Source organism: Coturnix japonica, chromosome Z, assembly GCF_001577835.2.
Source record: "Coturnix japonica isolate 7356 chromosome Z, Coturnix japonica 2.1, whole genome shotgun sequence".
Taxonomy (NCBI): domain Eukaryota; kingdom Metazoa; phylum Chordata; class Aves; order Galliformes; family Phasianidae; genus Coturnix; species Coturnix japonica.
In genome coordinates this window covers 14,120,377-14,138,291 of record NC_029547.1, presented here as the reverse complement: position 1 = coordinate 14,138,291, position 17,915 = coordinate 14,120,377, and the positions used below count along the sequence as shown (strand labels likewise).

Sequence of the window (17,915 nt, the reverse complement as noted above, 5' to 3'; positions counted from 1 at the left end):
GGAAATATGCTGAGCTGGCTGCTCCTATTGTTCAATATTTGAGAAATCGTGGCTGTCCAGGTGAGTTCCCTGTCCCGGATGATTGGGAGAAAGGGTCACAGTCACCCCATTTACAAGAAGGGAAGAGCAAAGGGAGACCCTGGGTAAATACAGGCCGGATGAGTCTCACCAGTAGCCTGGGAAGATTATGGAACAGATCTCTGGGACAAAACATGCTTGACACATAAGAATGAAGCAATGTGACCGAGACAGCCAGCAATGGGCTTCACCAGGGGAAGGTCATGCTTAAACTAATACTTGTGGCTCTATATGGAGTGACGGCGTTGGTGGATGAAGGGAAGGCGACCGATGGTCATAAATATTACCTGGACCTGAGACAAGCCTTTGAACATGGTCCCCCATCACATCCTACAATCTCCAAATTGGAGGGAGGTGGAATTTGATGGTGGAACAACTAGATGGATAAGCAATTGGTTGAAAGGCCGCAGACACAGAGGGTGGCTGGTCCAATGGCCTCTAGTCCAGGTGGAGGAGGTAACGGAGCGGCTCCACCTCAAGGGTCTGTCTTGGGACTCAATCCGTAAATCTACGGAAAATAATACGGGTGCTCTTTTAACATCTGTTAATTAATGACATCGATGAGGGGAATAAGGAAGTGCAACCCTCAGCAAGTTTTGTGAGATGACACCAACTGAAGTGGTGCAGTCGATACGGTGGAGGGAAACAGATGCCATTCGAAGAAGGACCTTGGACAGGCTTATGGAAGCTGGGCTTCGGGTGAACCTAATGAGGTTCAACGAACGGCAAAAGTGCAAGGTTTTGCAGCTTGGGGCCGGAAGAACCACCAGGCACCTGTACAGGCTGGGAGGAGTTGTTCCCCTTGAGAGCACTCGCTTGAAAAAGACCTAGGGGTCCTGATAGAATATGAGAAAATTAAAACATGAGTCCAGCAGGTGCGCTCTGGCTGCCGGAAAGCAACCGGATCCTGGGGCTCAGAGGACTCCAATCAGAGAGGGGTGGTCAGCAGGGATAAGGGAGGTGATCATCCCTCCCTACTACGCTCTTGTGAGGCCCCATCTGGAGTACTGTGTCCAGGTGTGGAGTCCACCTCAGTAACAAAAAAGATATGGAGATGTGAGAAAAAGAGGTGTCCAGAGGAGGGGCCACAAAAAGATGATCAAGCGGGCTTGGGAGCCAACCTCCCCTATGAGGACAGAGCTGGGGAGTTATGAAGTTTGTTCAAGCCTAGGAAGAGAAAGGTTGGCGGGGTACCTCATTGCAGCCTTTCAATACCCTGAAAGGAACCTTACCCCAAGGAGGGGAGTAAACATCTTCGAAAGGGACTTGATTAAACAGGAATAGGGAAAATGGTTTTAAAGGTTGAGGGAAAGGAGAAGATTAGGTTTGGAGTTTAGGGGAAAGTTCTTTACTAGAAAGGGTGGGTTAGGTCATGGAGAAGTAGAGGCTGCCCAGGTGAGGTTGTGGATAGCCCCGTCCCTTGGAGGGTTCAGACACAGGTTCGGACTAGGCCCTGGGCAACCTGATCTAGTAAAAATGTGTATGGATTGGTGGCCCACACCCTGGCTAGGACAGTGGGAGGTTAGAAGAAGCTACATGATCCTTGAGGTCCCTTCCAACCCGGGTAATTCTGTGATTCTGTGATTCTGTGATTCTGTGGTGCTCAGGGACATGATTTGGCAGAGGGTTGTTAGAGTTAGGGTAGTATGGTTATGGCACTATGGTTATGGCACTATGGTTATGGCACTATGGTTATGGCACTATGGTTACGGCACTATGGTTACGGCACTATGGTGTAGGGCACTATGGTGTAGGGTACGGTGCTTAGGGTACGGTGGTTAGGCTGCGGCTGGACTTAGTGACCTTTAAGATCTTTTCCAGCCTGAGCACTTCTATGATTCTATGGTTCTAAATCTGGGCAGACTGTAACTGGGAGAGATTCCCAGTCCAGCTTTAAAAGAAGCACGGCCGACCCATTCCCTCACAGCCCTTCCCGTTCAGTGTCACTACGATGTAAGTTTCCAAGGCTTTATTCCCTGAGGGGATTAATCTGCCCCTCACTGAACGAGGGAGCCGTTCGTCTAACAACGCGTTCTATCGCGAATCTCCGCGCTCTGGCGGACACACTCTGGTGCAGCCGTTAACGGTTCTGGAGCGCGTTCCCGCGCTGTCCCCGCCCCTCGCGGCCCGCAGCGCCTGCTCCAAGGGCACCGGAGGGAGCGGCGCCATTCCCGGCGGAGCAAACAGCGCCTCCAGCGGCAGGAGGCCGGCAGCGCGGCAGCACCTCCGGAGCAGTCGAGTTTGCGGCTAGAGCGGCGGCGCGCAGGGACGCTCTGCCCATACGCCGCGCGCCGCTGTCCGCCTCGGTCCCGCCTCCGCGGTGCGTGCGGCCGTGCCGCGGTCGTGCAGGCTCCGCCATGATGAACAGCGGTGGGATCGGGGTGCCGCTCGGCTTCCCCCTGGGCCCCACGTCCGTCATCCAGGTCACGAACCTCTCGTCGGCGGTCACTAGCGAGCAGATGCGGACTCTCTTCGGCTTCCTGGGAGATATCGAGGAGCTGCGCCTCTATCCCCCAGAGTAAGCTCGGCCGGCTGCAGGGCTATGGGGGCCGAGGGAGCGGCGGGGCGGCGGGCGGGCGGCGGGAGGCGCGACGGGCCATCTTGACTACGGGCACCGCCGCCTCCCGCCGCGGGTCGGTCACGTGCCTCCGCCTTTGTATGGCCGCACTTAAGATGGCGGCTCCGGGTTGGGGGATCGGCCGCGTCCTTGGAGCGGGGCTGTGCCCTCCTGGCGTCTGATCCCAGTGCATTTGATCACATAACGGGCCCATAGATAGGAGGCGGTGCGGTTTGCTTGCCCTGATGCTTCAGCAAAGCTGGGGAGGAGAAGAGGCCATTTATACTGTTGCCTTTGTTGCCCTACGGTGTGAATGACATACGTGCCCTTTAGAACAATTTTCCCTTTTTACCCCTTGCAAAAATCACATAGGGCAGCAGAAAGAGTGTACATCGTTTGCATCCAGGTTATCTTGAGCTTTATACATTTTATTTTGTAATTCAGAGGAATAAGACTTAGGTCTTCTAAATAGCTAAAAATGTTGGAGCTTTTCCACTTCCATAATAGCTAAAAATGTTGGTGTTTTTCCACTTCCATGTCTTGCCGGGTTATGTAGTAGAATGTAAGGCAAATGGATGTTTTCTTGAGGCTTTCTGTCTGTGTGTAAAATTTTTCCTGTATGTGTACCTACAAGAAATACTAAAATCCAGCGCCATGGTAGGATTTGACTTGGGAACGTCAAGGTTATGCTGTGTTAAACATCAGTTCCTCGTAATTCATCTTTTTTTTTTTCCATAGGATACAGAATAGTGGTTACATATTTTACTGTTAATCTTATTTACTTTGTGTGTGTGCATGCACATAACTTCTAGAAATACACTTGTCCTTGCAAAACAGGTCTGGGCTTTTGAACTGATTTTCAAATTACTATCTTGGAAAAGGAAAAGGGTTTCATCCAATCCCCTTCTTGCTAAACAGAAAATATGTACTGCTTTTCACTCTCTGAACATGTTTTATAACAGCATAATGAAAAATTCAGGTAATTGTGCTTCACCGACAAGTCTGTGGGAAGCAGAAGAATTCCAAGCAAAAAGATGCTACAGTTTATGTCTGCAGTTTGTTGAAATTGTGTATAGCTGCTGCTATTTCTGTAAGGAATAATTTAGGCCCTAATTTTTAAAAAATCAATTGTTCCTATGATTTAAAAGGGAATTTTTATATTATAGGTGACATAAAGCAGAAATTCATGTTGTCCTAGCTTCAAATGTATTTCTGTAGGAAACTTAAAGTTGTAGTGTTTTCTGGAGCATCAGTTTTGTTACCTTCACAGAACAGTGAGAAACTTGCTCTTTGTTCAGATCTGGATTTGAAAAGCAGGATTTGGTTGGTTGAATTTGGTGAAGTAAAATCTTGTGGATACTGAACACGCAGTGACAAATGTTAATGTACTTTTAGAAATTTGTTTCTCATTGAGAATGAGGAGATGAGGGCATTTCAGCTTTCAGTAATTCCAGAATATTTGTGTTACTTTAATAGCATAAATAGAAAAGAAACAAACAACTGAAAGCTTTGATAGTAAGTAGTTAAGCAGGAGCTTCTGCTGAGATTGGATCTCGTTTGCTAGCCTTTGTTTGGAAGCACATAAAAAAACAATAAGTTCTTATTGTAAGATGTCTTATTATAAGATAATCTGTCACGTAGTATTAAGAGAATATTGCTTTTTGTAGATAAAGCAATGCTGAAAAAAGTTTTCATGTTGCATAGCATAGCATTGTAACTTGTTTTATGATTCTGCATTGAAGATACTCAGCATACAAACAAAATAATTGTCCTTAGTTTAGCTTAACAGGGTGAAGTTGTGTTCCCTTCTGTACTCATCATCTTCTGTTTAAGAAAAAACAAAACATAATTTGATGCCTGAAGTGCACATTTTTAATATTAATGGATGTGAACTTCCAGCAGTTAGTGAAGCATAGCAGTTAAGAGACTACAAAAGGGAATTTATTTGCTTTGTGAAGTCTGTGTACGTATGTCACACAAGTCTGTTGTTCTGAGCCTTATGCTCCTGTGGTTCTGATGCGCCAGGCCATTAGTTGACAGTTGCCCTTTCCGCCATGTGGCTGGAGGCAGGGCCCTTCTAGTCCTGGTTACTATATTTGTAACTCACTTCACATGAACGTGAACCAAAAGCCTCATTATCAAGAGGAGAAATAGGATTGTACCCTCCACTCTGTTCAGAGAACTGTTCACTGGAAATTGGAGTAGCGGTTTTCCTGGAATCTGTGGTTGTTTTCCCTGCCAACTCATGTACTCTTCCCTCTAAGGTTGAGGTGAGTTTTCCATACTGCCTCCTTACATTCTCTCTGTGGTCATGCAGGTGAAACCACAGGGTGACATGTGCTCACCTATCTCTTGAACAAAAACAACTTAGTTCTGGTAGCTGAGATTCTGGTTCATGCGGTTGGTGAGGAGGTTATATTCCTTTTGAGTTGCTGGACCTGTTGGGAAAATTCCTCCAGAACTGACACATGGGTCAGTAGGGAGAAAAATCAGCTTTATTTGAATTGTTGGAGTTGGTCAGCTAATTAATCCACCACTCCATCTTTGTTCCTCTCAGTCTTTCCAGGTCATTGCTGCCAATGACTTGGCATATGATGATAGGAGACTCCATACACACTTCCACCACATGTATCATGTATACTTGATGCTCTCTGGTCATTGTGATAGATACCCACCCACATCCTCCCACACACCTTGCCACCCACAGCCATCCTGCCTCAGGGTAGATCTCTGGGTGGTATTTTTAAATATTTTCTTCCCCAGAAATGAAGCCAGTAGCACATACAAAAGACAAACAATAAGATAATGCTACTTAGAATATCCCAGGTATATTCAGTTTTTCCACAACTATTTTAGCCTACTTTGAGTTGAGAGTGTACTTGCTGAAGAGGTTCTGTAGTGAGGTTCCTGAAATCTGAGAATGAGCACACTGCTGAGTACAAGTACCAAATTAAACCCATAATTGGTATAGCATGAGCACATGGTATATATAAACTAGCAAAACCATAAAGAAGTCTAGGCCTGCCCTCAAGAGACAATAAACATTCCAGAGTTAAGAAAAATAGCTTTGGAAGCAAGCAAACAATGTGAATGAAAAGATCAGCATTGTGACCAGCAGCTATTAAGCTACTATGCTGCTCATAACAATTTTATTTAATGCATTCAGGTCAGATTGGTCATTATCTCAACCCTTTGAGCCCCACACTGGGCTGTCCTTGCTGGCAAGGCAGTATGAGGTGGTGAAATTTCATTGGCTCTGAACAGCAGTGCTCAGCAGCAACTAAAACACTGATGTGTTATCCTGATTGTTTTTTCTCTTGAAGGTAAAACAGTATCACACTGGACTCTGTGAGGAAAATAAACTGTTTCAGCTGAATCAAAGATAATATCTACGTACACACTCTATAAAGCATATATATTCCCTTTTTTCAATCAATTATGGTCTTTCTGAGTAAAAAATACAGGTTATGATTCACTTCTTCTGAGTCAATCATGTGTCAGTCGTATACTTTTCTTGTAGTCTATTGAAATTTAATTCCAGTAACAAATCTGCCTTTTTTTAGTTGAGAGGAAGCAAGCTGTGTTCTAGTATTTGTAAATTAAGTTGGTCAGAGTCAAGTGCCATCTTGGACCTTGTTTAGTTGGTATTAGTTGGGTTTTTCATTTTTTCTATTCTTCCCCTTTTTTGAAGTTGGAGCATTACATCTTGGCTTTGATTATGAGGTGATGATTAATTCTAGCCCTGTTTCACTGTAATTCATTGTGCACCACCCTGCTGCTGACTTGATGAAAAAGGAGAAGGTATCTGACTTAGTAGGGAGCAAGGATGGCATCTGCACATTTTGCATTTTCATGACTGTAGAACAAAAAGAAGCATTACGCTATGGTTTGTGGACCTGTTACCTTTGGAAAGAATGATTCCTTTTCAAACATTTTTCTGCATTTCTCCAGACTGCTATCATTCATACTACTTGGCTTTATGGGATGCAGGACTGTTCTATTTGAAAAGCTAAAAAGAAATACAGTTATTTACAGATTATATTAGATAGTGCTGGAATACTTGATGTAAAGTTCTTGTTATTACACAGATTTTGGAGGGGAAGAAGAAGAAGCCACCTTGACTTATAAAGTATTGAATGAAATAGAGGTTTTTTAAGATGGCTCTTCAGTGTTCTGGGTGGGATCCTGAAAACAGTGACTTATCCTCTCAGTTCATATCTAGAGACCAGTTTCTGTTTGGGTCTTTCATTTTGTATCCCTATTTGATTGGGATGAATTTGTAAATGAGTGTTAATTCATGCTGTGCTCTTCAGTACTTTGTCCTGATGTGTTTTATTTTCATTGATAAACCTCAGTTTATCAATTCTGCAGTCCCTGCTAATTAGGCTCCTCTTAGAAGGATGATTCCCATACTTGTTACAATACTGAAAACCTTGTATTCAGTGAAGGTATTTCTCAGGCAGCTGTAAGAGCTACTTTGTTACTTTTATTTTTCTGAAAGGAACATGAGAACTGTGAGTAAATCACCTTCGGATTCAGCATTGGGAGCGCTGGGGACTCCTGGCTCTGCAGAAATTGTTTCCATATGGTCATGGTCCTAATTTTAGCTACCTGTCAATGAGGTTTCATTGGCACTTAAAGCAATATTTCCTTTATTGGAAAACAAAATAAAACATTAATATGAATCTTCCTTTTGTGGACTGTTAATGGTGGCCTTTGTTTGTATTTACCTATTTTCTTACAAATATGCTGTTCTGATCTGTGGAAGGCTTTGCAGTGAAGGTTCAATCTGTAAAAATGATAACCTATGTGTAAGGGTCTTCAGTAACAGCAATTAGCAAGTAGAAGTCATGGAAGTGGGAAAAAGATTTTTTTAATCTTCTCTTATTTGTATTTAAATGTTAGACCAGCAGAGTTTTTCTGTCTGCTGTACTGATTTAACATTCTTGATTGTTGGCTTCAAAAACTTGGCCAATAAGCTTTGATTTCTTGACAATTTGTGTGTAAGATTTCTCCTGAAGACTTGTGCAGGTGGCTTTCAGTGCCTGAGGACCACTTTTATTCCACTTACTACCAGACCTGCGAATCTTTGTTCCATAAACAAAGCTATAACCTTGAGAGAAAGGAAATGCAGAGACTCTGAGAATTGCCTTTCCTTTTTTTTTTAACCAGCTTTTTATGAAAAGTGCTCAGAAGTAAAAGCAAGGAGCTATTATAAAATCCTGTCAGGAAACATGATTTCTTGTGATTTTTATTTTTGAATTTACTGGTACATACTGTAGTTGTACTTAAGCCTAAAGGAAAATAGGATGGGTGAATTATAGGTTACTCATTTAATCAAATGAGATCTGTTTTCCTCCTGAAGCGAAATACTTCATTAATTGTAAAGAGAGGTAGCAGGTGAAAACTGTGTGTAAAATTATGGTTAGGTAGAATGCAGAAATCCCCAAGGATGGGGAATACTGTAGTCACAGCCCATCTAGGACAAATTTTTAAACTAGTGAGTGTTGTTAGTTCTGCCTCAGGACCTCAGTCTGGATTTGTCATTTCTGTGTAGATGAGTGTCTGTAATAGAGCTTCTCATGTGCGTGGTCCTGGTTTGGTTGCAGGTCTGAGTTCCCATACTAAAAAAGAACAACTGCTATCATTGTTTACATGCACACAAGTCAGTTTACCATCTGCAAACCTTCCAGTGCTTACTGAGCTCCTACAGTGGCAGTACAGGGAGGCCTGTTATGTCTCCATTGACATAGGAGGGAGGTGTCCTGCAAGTCTGTGTTTGTGAAAAGCCACTGAGAAGCCACACTTGTGTGGGAAGTGACGCCCACTTTACAGTATGCAGTGAGTCTGCAAGAGGAAATGCTGTACTCTTTGCTTTATAGAGCGTTCTCTGAAACATACTGCATGGCAGTGGTGTTCTGTTTTTGTTTTTACAGATGTCCTAAAGTTATTTACATTGAAATTTACCAAATGTGCTGTTCAGGAAAGTATTAATTTGTTATCTTTCTTTTGGTTTAAACAGACATTCGTAAGAGCAGGAAGTGTGGCTTGTATAGTAGTAAAGAGGGCAGAGACTTTCTGTTTGTGGTGCAGGTACAGCTGAAATCTGAAGCTGGTTTGCAGGGTGTGACAGCTTTTGGCTGTTTACTCTAATCCACAAACTACTCCTACAGCTTAGAGTTGTTATTCAGCGTAGGAGACAAGTTAGATCTGAGGTGTGTAGTCCCAGTTGTCGTACTTTTTTGTCACACGCTCACAGCCAATTGGATTTTTGCAGGCTAAGTTGTTTGAAAGTGGGGAGACAAACTGTGTGTAGTGTTGAAAGCCCCACTGTAATACTGCTTTCCTTTGGATCAAATAGAGTGGCCATTTTTTAGACCTCACGGTGTTCTACAGTGACTGTATTGCAGAGGAGGTCTTAGAGGTGCATTCAGTTATTCCATGAGATCTTACTTTAGTTGGTTATTTATGTTAGTGTATTCCACACTAGCACCTTTCTACAGATATCTCCTCCTGAGAGAATTTTTCTTTTCACTTTTCCAGTGAGTTACCAGATTAGCTTAATCCTCAGAAGAGAGTTTGTACCCAAACTACTTCTTGGAGCCTAGTTGAAACACTGTTCTTTTGTTAATATTTTTAACACACTTTCCAAATAGCTTTCAAGATTGAAATCACGTAGCTGCCTCCATTGCTGTTGAAATTTACACGGATTGTTTATGATTCTGCCTTGTCCAGAATCATATTCTTCAGTTAGCAGTGATTTTTAAAGAGAAAAAAGCCAAGAGATGTTAGAAGTCTTCAGCAGACTGGACTGTGGAACTTTCACTGGAGGCTTCTGCTGTTTGGGTTGTGATGGTAGCATGTGTGTTTAAAAAACCTAAACAAAGAAATGAATTCCTCTTCCCTAGAAAGCCAAAGAAAAACAACCCCATCATAAAGATGCTGTAGCAAACATCTTTGCAGTGATTGAAATCCAACTCTTTATAATGTGTAAGATTAGATGTTGTGTGCAAACATTTCTGATGAGGACTTAGAAAGTCATCTGCTATCAGCTGTGATGTTTGGAAGTATTCTGAATCAAGACCTTGCAGGCCATTCTGAATGTGAGCAGGCATGATTTATTTCTCTCCTGCTCCCTAAGCTGTGTGGACTAAGATTTGAAGGACTCACTGGTCTTATTGTTTGAATTTCCTACAAATGGGACTATGCAGAAGAAACAGAAGAAATATTAACTGTAGATTTACTATGAGATACTTTGATTCATGCTGTTATTTACAATAATATTGAACTGTGTAACACCATATAGTAAGATTTGTAAAGATAGTAAGTCTTGTAAATTTGAGATTTTGGCTTATGCAAGTTTTTATTAAAAAGAAGGAGATGATGTGCTTTTTTTTAGTGCCGTAAAAGTCAAATTATGGCCTTTCAGGTAACATTTCCAGGAAGTCTGAAAATGTCTTTAATTTAAGAAATTCTGGTTAAAAATATGCATATGTACGTTATTCAATATGAGTGATTGCTTTTTCCCTTTTGTCTTGCAGCAACGCACCTCTTGCTTTTTCCTCCAAAGTATGTTATATTAAGTTTCGTGAAGCATCAAGTGTTGGTGTGGCCCAGCATCTAACCAACACGGTTTTTATTGACAGAGCTTTGATAGTTGTGCCCTGTGCAGAAGGTTAGTATTTCAGTCATTCTTCTGTAATGTTGGTCTTTGTCCTGTCTGCTAATTGTTTTAAGCTTTCAATGTAAGGAGGTGGTTCTCTGTTGTTACTTTGTTTTTCCTTTTTTTACAGTTTTTTTATTTTAGTGTTTGGGGGTGGGGGAAAAAAAAGTGCCTTGATAGAAAAATGAAATTAGAGTGAAGAAACGTAGCTATGGAGATTTAATTTAAATTCAGCATTAGGAAAAAGAAGATCTGATATAAATAAGGATAATTCAATTTTCCATTGTTTTTACATATTTGGGAGGACACAAAGGTAATTTTGTCCCCTTAAAGGTGATTTTTATCTTGGCAAGCTTATTCCCACACAAAGTTCTCACTGAAGTCAATGGGGCACTGAATATGTTAAGTAATTTCCTTGCAAAGATAACATGGAAGTTTAGATTTTAATGTATAACTTTTGGTCTGTGGCTTGTTTTCTTTGCTGTTTCTGTTTTTTATTTTTTTTTTCTTTTGGTTACATTGATTATTATTATTGTTATTATTTTTCAAATCAAAATTTGTCTTGTTGACATGCACTGTATGCATTTGGCCATTTTAGATTTACATAATTTAAAATAGTTAGTATTCATGGTGATAATTACTGATTGAATGTGTTTGCCTCCTAGTGTAATAAAAAGATTGCAGTTTTCCCTTGCTGTTACTGTTGAAAGTAATACTTTGCAATAAAAAGACTTTCTTACACACTTTCATAAGTATGTAAGAAATTGTTCTTCTTAGAATTTTTGGCACCTTTTGAAAAATGCATTTATCTGCATATAATGCTTCCAGAATAAAATATTTTTATAACTCCTAGTAAAGATGTTTGGTAAATAGTAATTTTACGAGCGTTCCCTTAAGAATGCCGAGGCCATACTTTGCAGGTGTGTAGAATGTGAGGGTATTCTTATTGTTGATACGCCAAATCTGAATGCAGTCCTACAAAGCACTACTGTTGCTGAATTCCATGTATACAAATAACTGGAGTTTGGCAGAGCCCCATTGACTTCACTGCGATCCTTGTGGAATTGAGCATTGGCCCATTTGGGTCTAGAAGACTTTTTACCTCACTGGAATAGAAACATTCCAGATGATGAAGTGAGGCTTTCTTCACTTGAAGTATGGTAGCTGTTTTGCCATGAAAAAAAGAGCCTTAAATGATTGAACAGTAAACTGCTGCAAATTCAGAAGTACTTGCTATTAGCATGGGTTCCTTTACTGCAAGAGTCAGGTTTTGTTTTAAGAAAAGCTGATGACTTTTTGGAGTTTGTTAATGGTGATCTCAGAGCACCGTTTTTTTCCCAGTCTTACTCCATTCTCATCTGAATAGTATAAGGTTAGTGCTGCAGTGATCACGGTCTGAGATGTTCTAGCAAACTCTGACAAGTCTACAAAATGTCTTGGACTCTAAAGCTACACTAAGTAACAATCATAATGATCTATAATACATGTGCATATTCTCAAAGCCTTTAGTGTGAGCACATATTTTTTGACTTTTTGAAGCCTAGATTTTTAGTTTTTTATTATGCCTTGCTTTGTGGCATTTTTAGTTTTTTGTTTTTCTTTGATCTTGTTCTTAAACTGCAAAGAGTGCCCTGTCCACTTAAAATTTTGGGTAGGCAAAATGCATGAAACAAGAGCCCTGATTATTAAAAAATTGCCCCTGAACAGTTGCCTACAGCTTATTCAGGACTGTAGTTTTATTTTTCATCCAAAAGTCCTTAACACTGGTTCAGTACTGCCAGAGAGGGAAGATTGTCGCCAAATGAATGAACAGCACATCCTGGTGTTTTTCTTGTGATGAGATCACTGCCTGACGTGATTTGGCAACAGGCAGGTAAAGCTACATTTTCCTCTGTCTCTTGATGGTAGACAGCGAGTGGAAGGAGAATGAAATGAAAGTTCTGAGAACTCTTGTTCTAGACCCGTTTGTAGCTGACTTAGCGGGTGTTTCTGAGACAGTCTATTGCACATAAATTGCCACTGTTCCAAACAATTCCAAATCTTGCGGAGGTTTGTGTATAAGTAAGTGAACAAGTGACTGGGTTGCGAGGAAAATTTTTTTAGAATGTAATAATGCTATTTTTATGCAACTTTCCAACAGGGTCACTGATGTGAATTTATGAAAATGTGAATACATACAGATTTGACTTCCTGAGGAGTTTATTGTGTGGGGTAGACATGGTTTTGGAGAACACAGGACAACATTTTTGATTCACGATGTATGATAGGATTCATTGGTAATGGAGACAGTGGAGTGTATCACAAGTTTTAAAAGTAGCAACGGCTATATTTTACCACTATATTGTTAAATTATACTGTTAGCTAATGGTGCCAAGAGTGAAATGTTTCATGCGCCGAATTGAACACAGGTGAGAGGTAAAATGAAACTCTGAAAATTTGGTTTTAAAAACCAGAATAAAATCTGAAATTTGGAGTGTATTCTAACAATGTTAAATCAGGGGGGCATGAGGACAGGGATACAATGATATCAATGTTAATTTTGTGACATTTAATAAACAGTTTTACAAAAAATGTAACTGTAAATGAAGTAACGTTATGCAGCTGTCAAAATGTGACTTTCCTTTGTGTGTATGAGTAGCTTTTTCTTTAAATGTTATGCTTTGAGAATGCAAAGGTTGAAAGATAACAAAGATGCCACCCTAATCATTCTAAATTTTATGTCCACATTATCTGGTAGATGGATTTTGACTATTAATTTGGTTTTGTATGTTTTCTCTGTGTGATATTTGTGCATTATTAGATGACTAGACTGGCCAAGGCAGACCTGTTACACTTGCCTGAGTTAGGCATTGTTTGCCATGCCACTAAACCTGCCGTCAAGTGAAACCTTCATGGGGGAAATGAGATCGAAGTCTGGCCTGCTGAAGATGGACGCCCTGTCTCTGTTTTTATTTTATTTTGCTTTCTTTCCTTTGTTTTTATTATTATTATTATTATTATTTTGTTTTATTTTGTTTTTATTTTATTTTGTCCCTTTTTGTTTTGTTAAATCTCTTTCCCTTGTATTTGTGAACTGGTACTTCAGTTCTGTAAAAATGGTGTTTTGTAAAGGGTTCACAGTGTTTCATTTTAAAGTTTGACCTGAAGCTGCTTATGAATGGTGGATGGTATTCGCAAAGTGTGATTAGCTGAGTTTTGTGCTGCAAATTTTGGATAAAATTTCACTTGGAGTACATTTAAGCATCTGAATTCAGCAGATGAGCACACTGGGACAGAAGACTGAAATAGTGAGAAATACATGAGTTTTAAGATGCATTCTTTCATATGTTATGCTTTACGATTTCCTCTTGGAAAAGACAGTTAAAATTCTTAGTTTCTGGAGACATTAAGTTTGCAGAATATAGTCATAACCTTTCTCTGCTGTTTGTCTCTCTTAGCAGAGTGGTTTTATTTAGATTGCATGGTCTGTTTAAAAGAAGGCTTTCCATTTATGTGTAATATAAAGAGTTTATAATAATTATTTATGAAATTGAAATTTAATGGATACTGAATGTGTTGAAACCCTTGCTTCTGATGAGATCTTGCTCCAGTGAGGTCAGTGGCAGCAAAATGTCATCCTTTTGTTTTCACAATTTTCAGAAAAACTGTTTACCACTCATAAGTACAAACGCAGCCTGAGGTTCTGATTAGAACGTGTTATGTGAGGCACATTGTCTTTTAACACTGTTGTCTGTGGGAAGACTGAATCAGTTCTGTATGCATGTGTATGTGTGTGTGTATTGCACTTATACATGCTTCGGTGGTTGTTACCTGAAGAGGAGGTTTTATTTTTTTTAAAAAGACTCCTTAGTCATCACACAAGCCCTGGCAGCTGATGCTGGAGTGATTGAGAAGGTTGTCATCTCTAGGTGATGTTCTTACTTCTTACTTTGGAATGGAACCCCTAAAGCAGAATCAGTGGGCAGGTGGTGTGTCTCATGCTCAGGCACTGCTCTTCTCAGCTAAGCGTGTTAATACCAATTGGTTTCACTTTGGTAACCCAGCAAGCTGTGAACTGGGAAGAGCTTTGCTTCATGATCTCTCTTGGATTTGTCTGTGGCAGTTGAGGTAGTTGCCAGTAGTTTTAATCTCTTTAATCACTGCTGCTAAATCCAATAGGAGTCATGAACTGGATCACACAGAAGCTATTTTGAAGTGTGCATTTGCCACTGACTTAACATGGCGGGAAAGTAACAACTGTTTTAAATTATGTTTAAAGTAGATGTGAATGAAAGATACCTTTAAAACAAACCTACTACTGTGGTTGTTCTACAGGCAGGATTAAGCACATAGGTTAAGTATGAAGAACAGGAAATTATTTTCTTCTGCACACTTAAAAGAAAAAAAAATTACATTTACTGCCTGCTTAACACAAACATTTTTTTGGAGCACTTAGCAAAATGGTTGCTGGTTTGAACCAGGTTGGCTAAGACTCCTTAAGCCCTTGGATAATAGAAGAAAATAACAATTGTAACATGTATTTAGTGTGAGACCACCTCCTCTGAAACAGACCCTGAGATGCTTCTAGGCAGTGTGGAGCCAAACTACATTTGCTTCCAGATCACATTGCGAAGCAGAGAGGAATGAAGTAAATGGTCACAGAGTCTATAATTTTCTAAACAAACAAAAGCATCTAAGAAATATTTCTGTGGATATGATATATATGTGACATATGTTTCCATTATTAGAAAATACGTATTTTTAGCTCATTTCCATCTAGCTTCAGTTTCAAATAATGAGTTTTAAATCCAAATTGGTTATCTTAAACAGTTTTTAAAGTGTCTTAATTTGGTTTTTCACAAGCCACAAGTTTTGTACCTTTGTGGCCACATATTCTCTTATTCATACATTTGTTGTGTTAAAACTCCAAAACATAAAGGCTGTATTTAACTTAAGAGGTTATTTGGCCTCACCTATTGATTTGTTCAGGAAGGCAGATTTGCCCCTAGTTTATTTTCTATAAAATTGATTTAAGGTTTGAAAAAAAGCTTAAAAGCTGGAGGAAGGAACCTGTGAAAAGAGAGTAGCTCAGGGGGAGGGGAAGAACAAAGCACAAGCAGATCTTTCTTTGTGCTGTGGAACTGACCAAATGGAGTTTCAGTTAAAAGAAAACATTACATTGTTAGGCATCCTGGTTATTTGGGTAATGATGCTGCTAGCTTGTTATTTAGACACATGTACTCTTCGTTCTTTGAACTTCTGTTAGAAGTGGCTTAAGTGAAAGTGCTCACCTGATTCTTTAAGCAGTGCTTGAGCAAATGAATAATTTGTATTATTTCAGCAAGATGGCCTGTGTGCTTGAAGTTTAGGCTCGAATTTAATTCTCTAAATTTAACTCACTGTCTGTTAATTATGTGCCTAACTTCATTCCTGTTTCAAAGGGCTAAATGCCTTAAACATCTGAAAAATTTATTTGGTTAAGTATGTATTGAATTGGCTGTATGTAAGTGCATACTTAAATTAGGCATATGCTTATGTACGTTGCTGGCCAAGGATCAAAAAGAGAGTGCGGACACACCACTCTAGGAGCTGTTTTTGTGACTGAATTTACTTGATCCACATGTGTAGACTCTATGGAAACCTGCATGAGGATGTGGTTAATGGCAAGAAGCTGCCTGTTCATGAAAACGTCTGGTAGTTAATGGTCTAGCTCATCGGTCACCTGAAAGCACCTCAATACTTTGATTTGCAGAAGAACTGGTATATAACTGTATGCCTAATTTGCATGCACGGTTACTAGAACTGTATATTTGAAAGCCTGTTTAGTTAGCTACGTAGTAGGCAGGGTATGCAGTGAAGTACCCAATTATTGTGAGCAGTCAGGCAGATCAGGTGCACCTCTCCTTGCATGCCTGACTTCATAATGAGTGCTGAACATTGTGATGACTCAGATTCATGCATGTTTTTTTTTTTAAAAAAAAAGCCCTGGAAGACGTTATTGCACAGTTAATTCTTGAGCGCTAATTATTTTCCTATTTTTCTCCTTTAGATAGAAAAATCAAGTGCTTTGTTACATGTTAAGGAGCAAGGTGCCTCAAAACTAAACATAAATAAAATAATGTAAATAGGAGGCATGAGAGAAAAATGGGTACTGTTATTTTATCTATTCTATTCCATATATGCTACATATAAATTTATTTTAATTTAGATTTGTTTTGTTCTTTGGTCACATCCAGTTGTAACCCAGTCCTTGCTGCAGATCTTTAATACTGGTTTGCAATACTTTTTTTGCTTTTATTTTTTTTTAAAGTAGTACAATTCCTATAGGTTTTACTGGAACTCATATAGTTAAAATTAGACAGTATTTTGGGACTTACATTGTGTTTTGTATATATTGAAGTTAGAGATTAGCAGATAAAAACATAGACAGTTTTATTTAAAGAGAAGTCGTGTAGATCCTTTGAGTATTAAAAAAATGTTTAAATAAAAACTTTTGTTAAAATGCATGTGGTAATAACAAAGGGCTCAGAAGCCAGCATACATACTGTTATGCCAGGAGTTTTGAGAACATAATTAATACCTGGTATAAGCAGAAGTTGCTGCTGCAGTTTTTCCTGTGTAGTGTTTGTAGTTGCTTACTCCCCTTGGCATTTCAAATCTGATAGATACATTTAATTGTTTTATCTATTACATTACTATTGACCTACCACCACTTTTAAAATTTTTGAAGATTTTATGGTGTTAATTTAGCAGTCTTATTATAAATAAATTTGAAAGAAACCTGTGTTTAGAACAGATTACTTATTGTTTAAACTGCTAGCATGACAGGGAGAGTATAATCTGGTTGAAAGGGTACAAAATACATAGCTTAGGAAAATACGGATTGCTTAGCTGATCAGTTAGGATTTTCTTGTGCCTCGTGAAATTTACAGCTAATTCATTAAAGCTTCATATAAACTGAGATGACTTAGAATATATGACAGTACAAATATAGATTTTTCTTCCTTCCCATACTCCTGATTTCACTTGCAGTGTGTATTGAATCACAGTAGCTTTTATTTAATTTTTATTTATTTCTGCATCAAAAGTAGGTAGCGTCAAAGTAGAGAAAAGCACAAATTTCAATTAGCTCATACATGTTTTTTCTTTTTTTCTTTTTCTTTTTTTTTTTTTTTCTTTTACTGATTTGGTTATTTGCCATTTCTGGGGATTAAACTTTAAAAAATGTTCTTCTTTTCTGTATCTGATGTTCTGTGTGCTATTAGTGATGCAGCCAACACGAACGGTTGTCATGTGTAAAACAACTTTCGATCACCGTGAAAGCACCGCCCTGGGAAAGCGTCCATGCTTGATATCGTTTGGTTCATGAACATTAAGTTTCCAGTACAGGTGACCCATAGCTCAAAGTGTTAAATAATTGTGTACATATTCAGTTTTTAAAATAATGATCCATTAATGAGTTTGCTAGTCTTTGAAGTTTTTCTCACTTTTGTTTTTCCTAGTAGGGCAGGGTAAAAGGAGAATCTTAAGTTCTTATTTGTTTATTTGTAAGGATCTGGTAGATAGATTCATTCTTATTTATTACATTTTTAAATGCAAGGGTAATTATAAAATAATAGTAAGAGTAACATTTGTGTA

General features: G+C 39.3%; 1 protein-coding gene across 4 annotated transcripts in view; it reads left to right on the top strand.

Annotated features, from left to right (window-relative positions):
* Nucleotides 1-2,222: 2,222 nt before the first annotated feature.
* The window catches only part of SREK1 (splicing regulatory glutamic acid and lysine rich protein 1), a 40,364-nt gene continuing 24,671 nt past the window's right edge, over nt 2,223-17,915 (top strand). Inside the window, exons 1-2 of one of the 4 annotated variants that reach the window (XM_015848561.2) lie at nt 2,223-2,596; nt 10,177-10,310. In XM_015848561.2, the coding sequence (XP_015704047.1) occupies nt 2,436-2,596; nt 10,177-10,310 (295 nt within the window). In that variant the 5' untranslated portion in view covers nt 2,223-2,435. Of the gene's footprint in view, nt 2,597-10,176; nt 10,311-13,104; nt 17,667-17,915 lie in introns of those variants that run through there. The other 3 variants (XM_015848564.2, XM_015848563.2, XM_015848562.2) reach the window with 3 other exon arrangements.